The sequence below is a fragment of the Equus caballus genome, chromosome 2, assembly GCF_041296265.1.
Source record: "Equus caballus isolate H_3958 breed thoroughbred chromosome 2, TB-T2T, whole genome shotgun sequence".
In the NCBI taxonomy this organism is placed as follows: domain Eukaryota; kingdom Metazoa; phylum Chordata; class Mammalia; order Perissodactyla; family Equidae; genus Equus; species Equus caballus.
Window position 1 is genome coordinate 66,507,936 of NC_091685.1, and position 15,170 is coordinate 66,523,105.

General features: G+C 37.0%; 1 protein-coding gene across 20 annotated transcripts in view; it reads left to right on the forward strand.

Moving 5' to 3' along the window:
* DEFB135 (defensin beta 135) overlaps positions 1-15,170 on the forward strand; it is a 317,402-nt gene that overhangs the window by 165,309 nt on the left and 136,923 nt on the right. For 4 of the 20 annotated variants that reach the window (XM_070261335.1, XM_070261344.1, XM_070261345.1 and 1 more), the window contains 2 exons: positions 10,769-10,818; positions 12,103-12,157. The exons of the other annotated variants lie outside the window; for them this stretch is intronic. Coding sequence is in view for 3 of the 4 variants with exons in the window: in XM_070261344.1 (XP_070117445.1) it covers positions 10,769-10,818; positions 12,103-12,157 (105 nt within the window). In the remaining variant the exon portion in view is untranslated. The remainder of the gene's footprint in view (positions 1-10,768; positions 10,819-12,102; positions 12,158-15,170) is intronic. 20 annotated transcript variants of the gene reach the window in all.

The window sequence follows — 15,170 nt, forward strand, 5'->3', positions numbered from 1 at the left end:
AGATGCGGGAAGGAGCACACCATTACATCCCATTTCAACTGAGCCACGTGCATTAGTCTGGGTCCCCTCGCAGATACTCCCAGAATAATTTTGACGAAACGTCTGGGCTCCACATGGCCCAGTCAAGTTGGCACACAAAATTAAACATCACGTCACGTAAGCAGAAACAAAAAGTTCTCCCCAGCAAACTGGTGGAAAGTGGTTTACGGGCAGAAGGTGGTTCATATTTTCCACCACTGCAATGGTAGGTACACATCCACTCTGACTCTCATCCCACTGATTTAAGCTCCTTGTGAGAGAAAGAAGTCATGGTAGCATTCAAGGGCATAGAGAGCATAAGCATCACTCCCTTTCACAAAGATTTGCTGATGCAAGAAGTTCAGGTCAGGCACTACATGTATCATTCTGTATGTAGTCATCCTCTATGTCGCCATGTCCTTGATCACAGCAGTTATTAACAACTGTCTGCTACTTCTCTGTGTTCTCTGTTAAATGGTAGGTAAAATATTGAGAGAAGTTACAATGTTTGTACTTTCATTATGATATCTCCCATGCCCGGTATGTAATAGTAGATGCTCAATAAATTCAGAACAAAGGAAGGGAAATATAGATTGGTTGATCAGAAATTAAAATCAGTTTAAACTACAATAAAAGAGCTAAGCACACAGGAATTAGAAAAATGAAAATGGTTAGAAAAATAGAGTACCTTTGGCTAGAGATTGGCAGATACCAGAGCAGGGCATTATTATAACAGAGGTATAAACTTTGGGAAACACAGGATGGGAGTACAAACTAAAAAAGCTCTTTATGTGCTGGATTTTATCAGATGCTTTTAGACTGCTTTGATTTGCTGTCACCACTTGTGGACCTAATTGAGTTTTGTGAACTCCTTTTGGACTGTTAGTTTTCTCTTGATTACACCCTTGTTTTTAGACTCTGATGTACCTCCTGCTGAGTGGTTATTTTTGTAATGTCGAGTACTAGAGGGCTCAGGCTTGGGTCAGAGGAATTGGTAAATGCAAAACTCAGGGCTGCTGAATTAGAAGGGATGACTATTAGAGTCGATCATTTTGAGGCATTGGGGAAATTTTATATGCAGTTTCTAACATTGAATTTGCCATTTTCACAAGGTTCACTAGGAATGTTCCAGCCTTTGCAGATTTGACTGGGTATATTTGCTAGTCTGTGTTATCCTAAGGAGTTAATCCGCAGCCTTCCCAGAGGACAGCAGATTGCAATGGATGAATGAGCTTCATATCTGTCAGAATATCCTCTGCAACAGTCTTTAGCTGTCATGGAAAGTTTCAAACATGCAAAGACAGAGGCCCAAATACGTGTCCTAATTTGGAAGAGTTTAAGGAGGTTCGAGGGACTTTAACTTGATCCACAATTGGTGTTCATACTTACATAGACGTGGTCCTAAAGAAAGTCATACTGTGGGACAGGAAAATCAGCTTGTGAGCAAAAAAACCCAAAAAGGTAACATATGAGTAATGACAAAGGAAGGAGCCACAGAGACTGAACCACAATGATCAGCTTGGTCTGGTTCTGAGAAGGAAAGAAGGTCAGGCTGTGCATTGCTAACCCCCCGGCCAGGCACTGCCTTTCTTCTCAAATGCTGATATTAATAGGAAGATGAGGTCTGTGGAATAGGTAAACCATTGGAAAAGCTCTGCTGTGAGAAACTCCTTTGAGAGAAGAAGTGTTTACCCCTAGCTCAGGAAGAATGAGTAAGAATAAGGTGAAGTCCTTGGGAGGGCCTGGAGGAGACAGGCTGCAGAGCTGGCGGTAACTAAAATGAGCTTGATTGTTCAACTTGTGTTGGTGATTACAAAAGAACAAGAATGCAAATGGCAAGAAATGAAGAGAAAATTGTTTGCTTAAGTTAACTATTCATTTTTAGTATGAGCAAATCTAAATATCAAAAATGGGTATGATTTTTATAGTGAGAGGGCCAGAAACCCTCACAAGATCAATTATAAGAAATAAATTAAGGCTGTAGTCATGGAAATGTGTGTCGTATTTTTCTTAAAACCAAATATGCACATTTGACTCTAACAAGGAAACAGGCGCCTGTGTTGGGTTGTATCTACAGGAAGGACTTGTCACAAAAATATGATACAATTTTCTTCTTCAGCATCAGCTGTGAACTATCTCACTGTGTGAAGGCTACCAGAGAGGAAGAGCCCTCTCTAGAAATTGTCCTCAGGGGTCAGCTCTGCTGAGTTGCTTCTGTATTAATAGCCTTTTCTCTTCTTTCCATTCTGACTGAACCCATTCCTTAACAGCTCCAGACTTTATTCTTGGTAGCTCTCACGAGAGCAGTGTTCTGTGGATTGACGGTAAGGAGTGGCAGTGTGTATGGACCCTCCAGTTTGCACAGGATTTGTAGTAGCTTATTTTGCCATTGATTTCAAGCTACCTGCTCACTAAAAATCCTCCTCTTATCCCTAACCACATCCACATTTAGCATGATGAAACAAACCCTTGAGTGTTTACCGAGTAAAGAAAATAATTTTCCCTGTGGTGTATTTCTTTCATGTGTGTCACCAATGTGAAGGCACTGTGGGGGATGGGAATTGGCCACCCCAAGATATGTCTCTGGCATGAGGATTATTTTGGGCTGGTTACTTGTAAAAACTGCAGACAGGAAAGCAACTCGGAAAGGTAGAATTTACTTACCCTTTGTTAAGAGACACTTGCATTTGTAAAGAAAATCTCCATCTGTAAATGTGTCTCCCTCTCTACCAGGAAGAAGGGGGATGACCTTATCTCCAGAAACTCTCATCAATGCAGAAGGGAAGGACTTAACTCTGCATAATAACCTTACTTTTCTTTACTGTGCTTTTCTGGTAATCTCCCCTAACTGACTCTCCCCTACGCCCAACATCCTCCTTTGTCTTTAGCTGAGGGTGGTATTTAAGGGGAGAGCTTCTGCCGTTTTGGTGAGTTGCCTCTCCCATGTATACATGTTATCAAGCTTTGTTTAATTTTCTCCTGTTATTCTGTCTCATGTGAGTTTAATTTGTTATCTGGCTAGAAGGACCCAGAATGGGTATATCTTCCTCCCCTATAGCACATGAGGAGATAAAATGAAAATCAAAGTTCCCACAATTAATTTGATTTTAACTTAAGTCAGGGGATGGTATATATACTAAGAATTTTATTTTCAATCTCATTCATCTCTAAAATAATTGAACAGCCCTTTCTTTCATAATCAGTATGTGTGCATGTATTTTCTTTTATAGAGAGATATCTACCAATAACACAAAAGGTGTCTTTAATCTCTGGTGACATTCTCTCGTTTGCTGAACTTATTTTATTTATTAGGAGATTTTGGGGAACTCTGTAGTTTCATAGCCAGCTGAGAGATATCTCCTGGTTAGAGTTTATTCAGTTTTTCTGCTCTACATAACCTGATTTGATTTCCATTTATTTATTTACTCTTATTTTCCATTATTTCAACCTCTGAAGAATAGTGACTTAATTAACACTCTGGAATTGTATTCCCTCAAAACAAATAAACAATTCAAATTGCTATTTCTGTCAAAATTCTTTTATCCTTAAAGGTCAGCTCAAATTGTGCTTCCCTTCTGTGGTTTTTCCAGATTTCTCCTGAGTCAGAAGTGTCTTCTCTATCTTGTATGATATTTTAGCATATTGTATCACTTAAAAAAAACCTTTTTCTGAAAATGACAGTTGAAATCCAGGAAAAGTACATTCCAAGTCTTTAAAAGTCACCAAACGTGTAAACACAATTTAGCTTACAATTTTTCCTTTCCCAGCTGTAATAACTGAAGACACTACTTTTTAAATTTTCTTTTTTCTTGTTTCCACATAGGATAATGGGAAACATTTGCATTCTTAATCAATTTACCATTTAGCACATTATTTCAAACTTCTATTTCATGGTAAAAGGTGGAGGAGGAGGAGCCTTTTTTGACATCTCTACTTTTTCTGCATGTCAATCACAGCCCTAGCCATTGATTTCCTTGGACTATTTTTCAAGAGAGCCCCTCATCTTGATGTGTATGTTAAGGGTGATTAGGTTTACTCACCAGCTGAGTGGTTCCTGCATACAAGTTAACGTCAAAGAGAAGCCAATTTTAACATCTGTCAGAGTAGAGCCAAAAAACAGTTACATATCATGAAACTTTGGAACTCTATATAAATAGTAAAAACTGCAATTGGCAAAGACTAATGGTCTTCTGTGGTTATTTTTGTCCCTCAGTATTTTTGTATTTATATTTTTACTATATAAATATTTTATTATATCATGTATTATACATTTTTACTATATTATATGTTATTTTATATTTAAATGTATATTTAAAGAACAATCTGATACTGGTTGACTTTTTTTTTAAATAAAATGCAAAAATGGTGTTTGCAAAAAAACATTTGGTGGACTAGTCATAACCCAATGTGTTTTGGGAGTTTTGGGGGAGAGGAGAGGGTCATAGTTAAGGCATGGAACTCTGGAATCAGATATACCATGCTTTATAGCCCAGAATTTATGTTCTGCTATATATTAGATTTCTCACTTTGGAAAAATTATTTATTCTATGAAAACTTTGGAAAAGTCCATCCACAAAATGTAATAGAAAATAATAGTGTATATTTTTAATTAGGATTAAATTAGGTAATATATTCAATTTAATCCTATCACTAATAAGCACTCAATAGAGTTGTTATTATTAATTTTAATTATGATCATTAATCCATTCATTATATTTATTTTCAATAAAGGTGTGCATGGAAGGATATGCTTAGAAAGTATTAAACAGGCAGAGAATTAACAATGACAAGTATTCTTTATTGAGGCAAAACTTACTGTGAGGTGGCCCAATATAAATGCTATACATGTAGCCCCAGTAACTTAGAAGGAACACAATATCATCAGGCTTTGGAAAAGTACAAAAATATTAAAATTATAGAAACCTTTGGAATAAAACACTGTCTTCCCTTAGCTGATTTTTAAGAAAAATCTTTTTGTGACACCAATAGGTCTTAACATATAAAATGAGTCCATTTCAAATTCTTGGTGACCAGGAAAGAATTGTTACTCTCTCTCTTTTGTTATTTAGTATGCTTTCATCAGGATAGCTAAAGTTATTAATGTCAAAGGGTTTTTGTGGAGAGACTTGTAAGGGTTCTTCTCTTGTTTGAATCATAAAACCTTAATAGTGAAGCCACAGCAGTCAATTTCTACTGAGATTTGAGATTCTTGCCCTCAATAGTATCAACAAAAAAATCACATTCATCTAACTCCATTGCTCTCAAATGTAACCTGTTTTTGTGCTGCAACTCATTGAAAAATGAGTTCACAAAAGAACAATATCAGAAACAAAACAAAACAAAAATCCCCTAATTCACTAATAAATCTGTCTGGATAAAGATAGACAAGACACATCTTGAAACAATAAACATGTATGTAATAGAACTGTTTCTGTGGTTGAATACACCTATATAATAAAAGACTGAACAATGTCTTGCCTGTTTTCCACTATGGATATATTTTGAAGGCATAATTTAGAAAGGCATCATTACCTTTGTAAATTATGATCTCAGGCTAGCAATATGCTGAAGATGGTGAACTGCAGTGATGAAATTTGTGTCTATTTTGCGTCCAACAATTCCTTCAACTGAAATTGTTATCAGTATAGCTCATTGTTAGAAGCATTTCTATCACTCAAGTGACTTGCTATAATGCTGAGATCAGAATGTAGAGGAAACAGGACTAACTTTAAGGATTCAAACTTCTCTTGAAATACATAAAAATTTGTTGAGAGTGTCTTGTAGTGGAGCACATCTAATGATTTGAAAGACTCAGGTTTTGGTAGCTGGCTTTATTTGTCCATTGATTCATCCATCCATTCTGTCACCCATCCATCTACGACAGGCCCTTAAGAAATAAGCATAATTTCAAGGATATAATAATGCACTGAAGAGACATAAGGAGCAATTGCAGGCATAATCAAAGCTCTTTTGGGGGCATAATTATAGGAAAGGCTAGTATAGAATAAGGAATCAGAAAAACTTTGATAGGGTAATAAATTTGTGCTAGGACTTGAAGGATTTAGCAGGTGATATAGCAGGGGAACATAGAATGTTGAACTAGAGGAACCAGTATTACAAAGGAATTTATTTTTCATGTTCCTCTTGGTATTAGTCAGGATGCTCCAGAGAACCAGAACAAATAGGATGCATCTATCTATCTTCTGTCTATTTATCTATCATCTATCTATCTATCTATCTATCATCTATCTGTCATCTGTCTGTGTATCATCTATCTATGTCTATTGAGAGAGATTTTAAGGAATTGACACCCGTGATTGTGGGGACTGGCAAGTCCAAAATCTGCAGGGGAAACCAGCAGGCTGGAGACTTGGGGAAGAGCATTGCACCTTGAGTCTGAAGACAGTCTCGGGGCAGAATTTCCTCTTCCTGGGGGATCTCTGTTTTCTCTTAAAATCTTCAATTGATTGGTTGAGGTTCACCAACATTATGGAGGGTAATTGGCTTTACTCAAAGTCTACTGATTTAAATGTTAATCTCACAAAAAATACCTTCACAAAGTATTCAGACTGGTGTTCGACAAAATATCTGGGTACCACAGCCTAACCCAGTTGGCACATAAAATGAACCATTTCACACTCCTCTTTATTAGTGAATGGAAACTTTTCCAAGAAGAAAAATTGTGATTATTCATAACATGGAGGAAGGCCAAATAACTGACGATCAACAGGCTGAAAGGTAATTCACAGAAAATTATTTGTCAGATAACCAGTTTATCAAATTACCAAAAACAGGTATTTATTCAACTATTTTTACAAGTTTACAACTGATGTTATTTGTCATGATTTTTGCAATATTTGTAGACTTCTGCAAAGTTTAATGAAAGGTTTTATTTTATCCTTATAGTAGCATTTTAAGAAATATTAGAAGTCAACCATTTCTCCACTTATCCCTATGTATCCCTTGTCTTAAAGAGGACATTAAATATTATCTTTTTTTTTGTCTAAAAGATAACATTTATACAATGATTATTGTATGCCAACCACTGTTCTAAGTTTTTTATGTGTATTAGTCCAATTAATCTCAAACTTATAAGGTAGGGACTATCATGATCCCCTTTTTCAAGAGGAGGAAACAGAGGTTAGGTCATTTGCCCGACTAACACAGCTGGTCCATGGTGGAAGTGGGATTGCACACTCAGCTGGGTTGTAGAGCTAGGCTTACTCACTACAGCCTACTTGTTCTGGACAGGGTAATGGCCCCTCGAAGATGTCCACCTCCTAGTCCCCCCATAACTATGAATATGTTTACTTCAAATGGCAAAAGAGACTTTTCAGATGTGATTAAATTAAGGATTTTGAGATGAAGAGATTATCCTGGATTATGAGGGTGGGCCCACTGACAACTGTCCTTAAATAGTGAAGAGGAAAGCAGAAGAGTCAGAGATGTGACAAGGAAAGCAGAGGTCAGAGTGATGCTGTTGCTGAAAGGGGGCCATGAGCCAAGGAATTCAGGTAGCTTCTAGAAGCTGGAAATTTATCCTTTGTATAAATCCCCCCTTTAGAGTCTCCAGAAGGAATTGGCCCTGCTAACACCTTAATTTTAGCCCAATAAACCCCATTTTGGTCTTCTGACCTCCAGAACTGTAAGATAGTAAATTTGCATTGTTTTAACTCATTAAGTTTTTGGTGATTTTTTTACAGCAGCTTAGGAAACCAATACAACTTTCTTGAAATCAATTCTTCTTTGCCTTACATTTCAAATAACTACTTTAATTTTTTTAATGTCTCATGTTCAGAGTCCTCAAGAGAAGGTATCTGAGTCATTGTATTCGTTATTTTTCTTTGGGGGCACAATTATCACCCAGGTAATCTCAAAAATCTGCCAATGACCTGGGCTTTACTCCCTGGTCTATTCAGGCCAGTATAGGAGAGTCTCACAGGACAAGAGTTCCTTGTGTGTTCAGTGATGAGAGTGGCATGGGAGTCGCTTGGAGAAATGTAGGTTTCTCTCTAGTGTAGCACTGTTGTTGTTGAGTTTTTAAAAAAACTATTTGTCTATCCACTGCACACCAAATCTTACATTTTGCATCCACTGATCTTGATCTGCACTATTACATAAATTACAGACGTGTCCTGTGTCATCTGACAACTCTGTGCTTCATTAGCTTTTGTGTAAATAAGATTACGTAATAACAGGTGATTTTTAATTGTTGTGACAGTTTTAAACTTCATTCTCATGAAGTCTAATGAATTCTGAAAGGAATTCTCTTGCCTCTTGGTCTAATGCTTGAGATCACAGACTCTGGTGTCAGACTGCCTGGGTTTGACCACTGACTCCCACGTGCTGGGAACATCTACCAACCTCTCCTTCCCTCAGTTTCCTCAATTGTAAGAGAATAGATGCTAACAGTACCTATCTCAGAGGGTTATAGCGAGGACTAAATATCCTAATACATTTAAAGTGCTTAGAACAATGTCTAGCACACAGTAAGTGCTTAACAAATATTAGCTATTATTATTATTAAACATTTTAAAATCACTTTGGAAAGAAATTCGTCTTGTTGAACTTATTTTCATATACTATTGAACCTGAATGCAAATATGATGTGTAAGATGGAGCTCTTTGTTTGCCTGATATAGATTTTGTGTGTATGTATGTCGGAAGTCACTCTGTTACAAATGTTAAAGTTCAGAAAAAGGAACATGGGTAGATGTACATTACGACTAGGACATACATCATGTCCACTTAGTGTCAAAATGGCAGACTTGATGCCAATGTTTAGACAGCACAGTTCCATGATCTTAGCAGCAATGTCTGGACAGCGCTGTTTATTCTCTCTTTTGAAATTTAAATCTTTGAACAATGGATGGTGCTAATGACAAGTATTTCATCAGTATTCACAATGGCTGACCACAGGTAGAGAGACTTTAATTATGATGTGATTGGAAGACCAATTCTCAACAACAATGCAGGATTCTTGACATGACTATTGCTTTTGCTGGAATAAAAGCTTCCCAATACAGGGATCTCAGAAAACAGCTGCCTTTCATTAGTGCGCTATAGTGTAGTATGTTGTTAGCAGTAAGACTTTTATTCAAACATTACACAGAGCCCATTATGTAATACAGATTTCCTTTTAAAGTACTGTTCTCTTTGAAATGGGTCTTGAGCACCAAGAATCTCTCTTACTGAATGCTCTGCTTATCTACAATGATGGCCCTGAGACATTCCCATGGAACCACTGGTACTTTCAAGTTTTCTCTTGTTTAGGGGTTTTGCTATCTCGTAAACTTAGTAATTTAGTAGCTTTTTCACTTTGGGCAAGTCTCTTCAATCTGGGCCTATTTTCTTAAATTTAAAATGGGCATAATGACCCTCCTTTATCATTTTATGTGGTCATCCTGGGGATAAAAGAGATGTATGCAAAGACATACTGATTGATAAAATGTACCAAATATAGGTAGTATGTTGTTTTAATTTTTGTGTTATACTCCTCCACAAAAAGCTCTTTGAAGCACATAATTAAAATTTCATATTTTCTCCTGAGTACATTTTTTTAAAAATTAGACTTATTTTGAGGTAACTGTGGATTCACATACAGTTGTAAAAAACAGTACAGAGAGATGCCATGAGCTCCTTACCCAGGTTCCCCAATGGTAACATCTTGCAAATGCATAGTATAATATCACAATCAGGATTTTGAAGCTGATATAGTCAATTTACAAAACCTTTTCATCATCACAAGCATTTCTCAAGTTACTCTTTTTTAGCTGCACCAACTTCCCTCCTACCATTTCCGCTCTTTAAGCCTTGGCAACCATTAATCTGTTCTGCATTTCTATAATTTTGACATTTCAAAAATGTTACATAAATAGAATCAAAAAGTACGCAACCTTTTGAGATTGGCTTTTTTCACTCAGCATAATTCTCTAGAGATTCATCAATATTTCTACATGTATCAATAGTCTATTCCTTTTTTTATTGCTAAGTAGTATTTGAAGTCTGGTTGTATCACAGTTTGTTTAAGCATTCATCCATTTAAGTATACCTGGGTTGTTTCCAGTTTTTGGCTATAACAAATAAAGCTGCTATAAACATTTATTTATAGATTTTTTTATGAACATAAGTTTCAGTTTTTTGGGATGTTTGCCCAGGAGTGCAATTCCTTGATTGTATAATAATTGCACATTTAGCCTGTAAAGAAACTGACAAACTGTCTTCCAGAGCGGGTATCCAATTTTATATTTCCACCAGCATTGTATGAGTGAGCCAGTTTCTCTGTATCCTCATTACCATTTTGTTTTGTAACTATTTTTTATTTTAGCCAGTCTGATAGGCATGTAGTGATTTCCCATTGCTGTTTTAGTAAGCAGTTCCCTAACGGCTAATGATGTTGAACTTAGCACATGATTAATTGCCATATGTATATCCTCTTCAGTGAACTATCTTTCATCAATTTTTCCCATTTTCTACTTGGATTGTTTTTATTTTTACTGTTGAGTCTGAGAGATTTTTATATTTTCTAAATATTAGTTCTCTGTTAGATATGCAGTTTGCAAATATTTTCTTCAGTGTATAGCTTGTCTTTCATCTTTTAACAGAGTCTTTTGCAGAGCAAAATTTTTTAGTTTTGTTAGAGCCTAATTTATCAAATTTTCCTTTTAAGGATTTTGTTTTTGGTATCTAAGTTAAAGAAGTCTTTTCCTAGCCCTAATTCCTGATGATTTTCTCTTTTTTTCTCTAAAAGATATGCAGTTTTATACTTAAGTCTGCGATGTGCTGTGAGTTCCTTTTTGTGTAAGTTGTGAGACTTAGTTTATTTTTTCTTTTTATTTATTTTAGTATTATTTTTTTTTAAGGAAGATTAGCCCTGAGCTAACATCTGCCACCAACTCTCCTCTTTTTGCTGAGGAAGACTGGCCCTGAGCTAACATCCGTGCCCATGTTCCTCTATTTGTATGTGGGATGCCTGCCACAGCATGGCTTGATATGTGGTGTGTAGGTCTGCAGCCAGGATCTGAACCAGCGAACCCTGGGCTGCCGAAATGGAATGTGGGAACTTAACCCCTGTGCCACTAGGCTGGCCTCTCTTTTTAAAATTTTTTTTCCTCTTAATGTCTACTTGTTCCATTATCATTTGTTGAAAAAGCCATTTTTCCTTCATTGAATTCCATTCACAACTTTGTACAAATCATTTGGGTATGTTTATGTGTATCTATTTCTGACTTCTCTGGTCTGTCCTTTACAAATATCACAGAGTCTTGATTACTGTAGTTATATAAAATCTTGAAATTGAGAAGACTGATTCTTTCGATTTTATTCTTTTTTTCCTGAAGCTGTTTTAGCTATTCTAGTTCCTTTCCCTTTCCTTATAAATCTTAGACTGATCTTTTCTACATGTGCAAAAAAGTCTCAATCGGATCTTGATAGTAATTGTGTTAAACCTGTATATCTTTTGGAGAGGTTGGAGAATGCTCAAAATGGAATAGCAGCAACCAAAACTGAGCAAATGATCCAGCCTCATAGATTGCTTAAGAACCCTCCATTACAGTCACCTGCCCTCCACCCACATTCAGGCTGATCTACCTGAAAAAGACTCTAAGGATCATAAAACTTTCTGAAGAATCGTGAAGTGTTAAATAAAATTGAAAAAAGTCAAACTGTGGCCTAAAAGCCTCATGATTGTTTCTGGCAAGTGTATGCAGAGACGCAGAGCCTTGCATTTTGGCACCCACAAAACAAGACTTTGTGGAGCATGGACAGGGGCCACTGCTTGATGTTTGCTGTGGTAGTTATTAACTTTCTACGACTTTTCTAATAAAAAGAGATTTTGATAAAATGTAGAGAAAAGATTAAAAACCTAAGACACTCCAGTTCTGTTTTAAAAATCATTCCTTCTTTGACAGACTGGTGTTTCTTTTCCTGTCCAAATTTATTCAAAATCTTTAATTTATATTTGGCTCATAAGGTTAAAAGAATGAAGTAGAGGAAAAAAGTGTGGTTAACTTCCTTCCCCTATCCTTGCCATTCCCTCCTACTTTCTAGCATTCATTTTAATTTTTTACTTATTTGTTTTCCTAGCTCCAAGTCTTGGAATTCCTCCTTCCTTCCTGAAAAGAGGAAAGAAAGAGCTCTGGTAATTGTGTTGGGTTTTTTTTCTTCTCATGTGGGAGACTTGGTTGAAAGCACTCGTGGCTTCAGTTTGTAAAATTCTGAAAAGAAATAAAAGGGAGAGAGAGAGAAACAGAGAGACACACACAGAGAGGGCCCTTCTCCTCTCTTTAAACAAAACCAAACAAAAATCAAAATTATTAGTGAGAGGGGAGCCCAACTCCTGTATAAAAATCCTGCCAAGGTATCACATAATGTTGCTCACTATCTGTATGTGCAACTAGAGTCTGCCTCCCAGCCTGCCTGAAGCTGCTCTGCAATAACCACCTCCCTACAGGGAGGGCCTGACCAGCCAGAGGACTGCGTTCTTTTGTGTTCTGAGTTTCTTAGAGGACAAGAATCCTCTAGGCCAAAGCTTGGCACTTTTTTCTATAGCCACTTTTGATGATCTGCTGATCATTACAGACCAAGCTAAACCAGAATATCCATTTGAAAATTTCAAGCTTATTTGTCCTCAGCCTACATAGGAACGTGTCCTGGTGTTTGTCTGACAGCTCAGTGTACTAGCCCCAATATAGCCTCCAGATAGGAATAGGCAGGAAGTGTTTTAAACGCCTTTTGTGGTAGAAATGAAAAACAATCTTAGAATTTACAATCAGATAGACTCCCAAGGGTATGAGTGTTAATGTCTTTTCAAAGCGAGTGCAACCATTCCTGAAGTGATAGCGTTTTAATGGTCAATTTAGTGAGGCTGAACTACAGTTCCAAATTATTCAATCAAACATAAATCTGGGTGCTGCTGTGAAGGGATTTTGTAGAGTTGAGTAAGTCTCTAATCAGTTGATTTTAAGTTTATGAAAAGGGAGGCTATCCTGGGTGGGCCTCGTCCAGGCAGGTGAGCCTTTACAAGCAGCCTGAGGCTTTTGCTGATCTTGTGCCCTCTGAGTTCTAGCATATTGGTGTTTTTCCCTTTCTTTGAACTTCACGCCTCAGCTGGTGTTCATGGAATTCCAGCCTACTCATGATCTTCCTTTCCTGAACACCTACCTTACTGATTTTGGACTTGTTTAGCAAGTCCACACAATTGTGTAAGCCAATTACTTGTAATACAACCTTTACTATATATTTATCCCATGGTTCTGCTTTTCTAGTTGAACTCTGACTCAATTATAGGGAAGCATTTGTTACTTTTATGCTGTGAGTAAACTGAATAGTGCATCTAAACACTGTAGTGTCACTGAGGACTTCCTTTCTTGGCCATTTGAGGGACTAGATACTGTCAAGAAAGTGATTGAAAGACCTTTAATCTGTCTTAATTTTAGTTCTCCTGCAACATGAGATTTTTTTCCCTGGACTTATAGACTTATAAAACAATTCTTGTTTTTTCTTATACAAATGTAAGAATTAATGGAAAAATTAGGTTGTATACAAATTTTTTTATTATCCAGACACACAGCCTTAAGTATGTAAATAAACTTCAGCTTCCTTAGTTCTAAATATATAAAAGGCAGGTTTCTGGAGACTATTCTAAGTCCAGGGATGGCAAAAGCAACAGGTCAGCATTTGCAGAAAGATAATAATTGACTTTATTTCACTCACACTCAAACATGTAATAACATGACATTTTGTCACCAGTGTCATGAGCTTCTTCCTCCTGCTATCCAGACAAAATTCATGTGTTCAGGTTGTTTCTTTAAAACTGCCTCATTGCTTCCTATTGATTCCAGCAGTAGCTTCTGTCTGCTTGTCACTACCTCACCACGCTCATTCTCAGTGACAGTGAGGGGGCCTTCTTGCTGCAGCTAATGAGTAGACTGCTGCAGCTGCTGGCATCGGGACTCTGTGGCTGGCCTTTGTTTGCCAGAGGTCTCACTCTCCGAGAGAGTGTCAGATGGTGGGTGTTCCCTCAGTCAAGCCTGGGCTGTCTTGATTTTTACCACCAACTGTAACCCAAGAAAGTCATCCATTTCATCACCGAGTCCTCAGAGAAGGCATTGAAGAAGATTTGAGTTAGGTTGACAGCATCTAAGCCAAAAACTTAAGCCCCATTGGGAATGGGGAGAGATATTAAGTAGCCACTGCTGTCCTGTCTTGACATTCCTGTGCCATGTGATTGCTTGATGGGTGCTGGGTCTTCTTCATGCTCTGGGCCCTCATTCTCCATTATTGGAGAAAAATAAGCATTTTGAGGTGTTGCATTTCTCTTCTTATAGAAACAATGAAAAAAGAAAAAAAGAATAGGTGAATTTAAAGGAAAGCAATCCAAATTACATTGCTATTAGAAAACTTGGAGTTTGTAATTCCAGAAATCTTACAAGAGATTAGATAAAAATGGATGCTTCAATAAATTTGGGTTAACTGTAGATCTCTAACTTCTCAGCTACTAAGGCTCATAAGCACTTCACATTTTAAATATACAGTTTTATGCACTGAAGGACTATAATATTTCAACCTCTGCAGCCAAGAGACAGAGAAGGCACTCAGGTGTAGCAGTCTTTAGATTTGTGGGCCTTCCATTTACTCCTATAAATGGGCTGAGACTCTGAGACATAAAACAAGTGACTGGGTGATAAATGAACTGAGAAACAAGGCAATAAACCAAAAATGGGTGTAGACAACAGATGAATGAGTCCAGAGCCAAGGCAGTGAAACGGCTTTATCATTTGTAGAGAAAGCCGAGGCATGCTTCCACATGACATGGTTTTCATTCTGGATAGCCTTCCCCCCTTTCCTGTGCACCTGTATGTGTATTGTCCAAATAGAGTAAAACAAACCTGACAAAATAGAATTCACAGTGCCTATAAAGTATAAGAATAGCTGAGACCATTTTCTTGAATGAACACTATACTGTAAGTGAGTTTTCAATGAGGGAAAAGTGCCTTTGGGCAAAAGAGTAAATAGGGAGCAAAAAAAAAAAATACTTTGAGTAAAGTTTTAGAAATACTGTTTCATTATGAAGCTAAAACGGTGACTATTTGCTTGTGGAAATGCATTTTTATTTAAAAGCATGATGATTAAAATGCATATTTTTTTAAAGT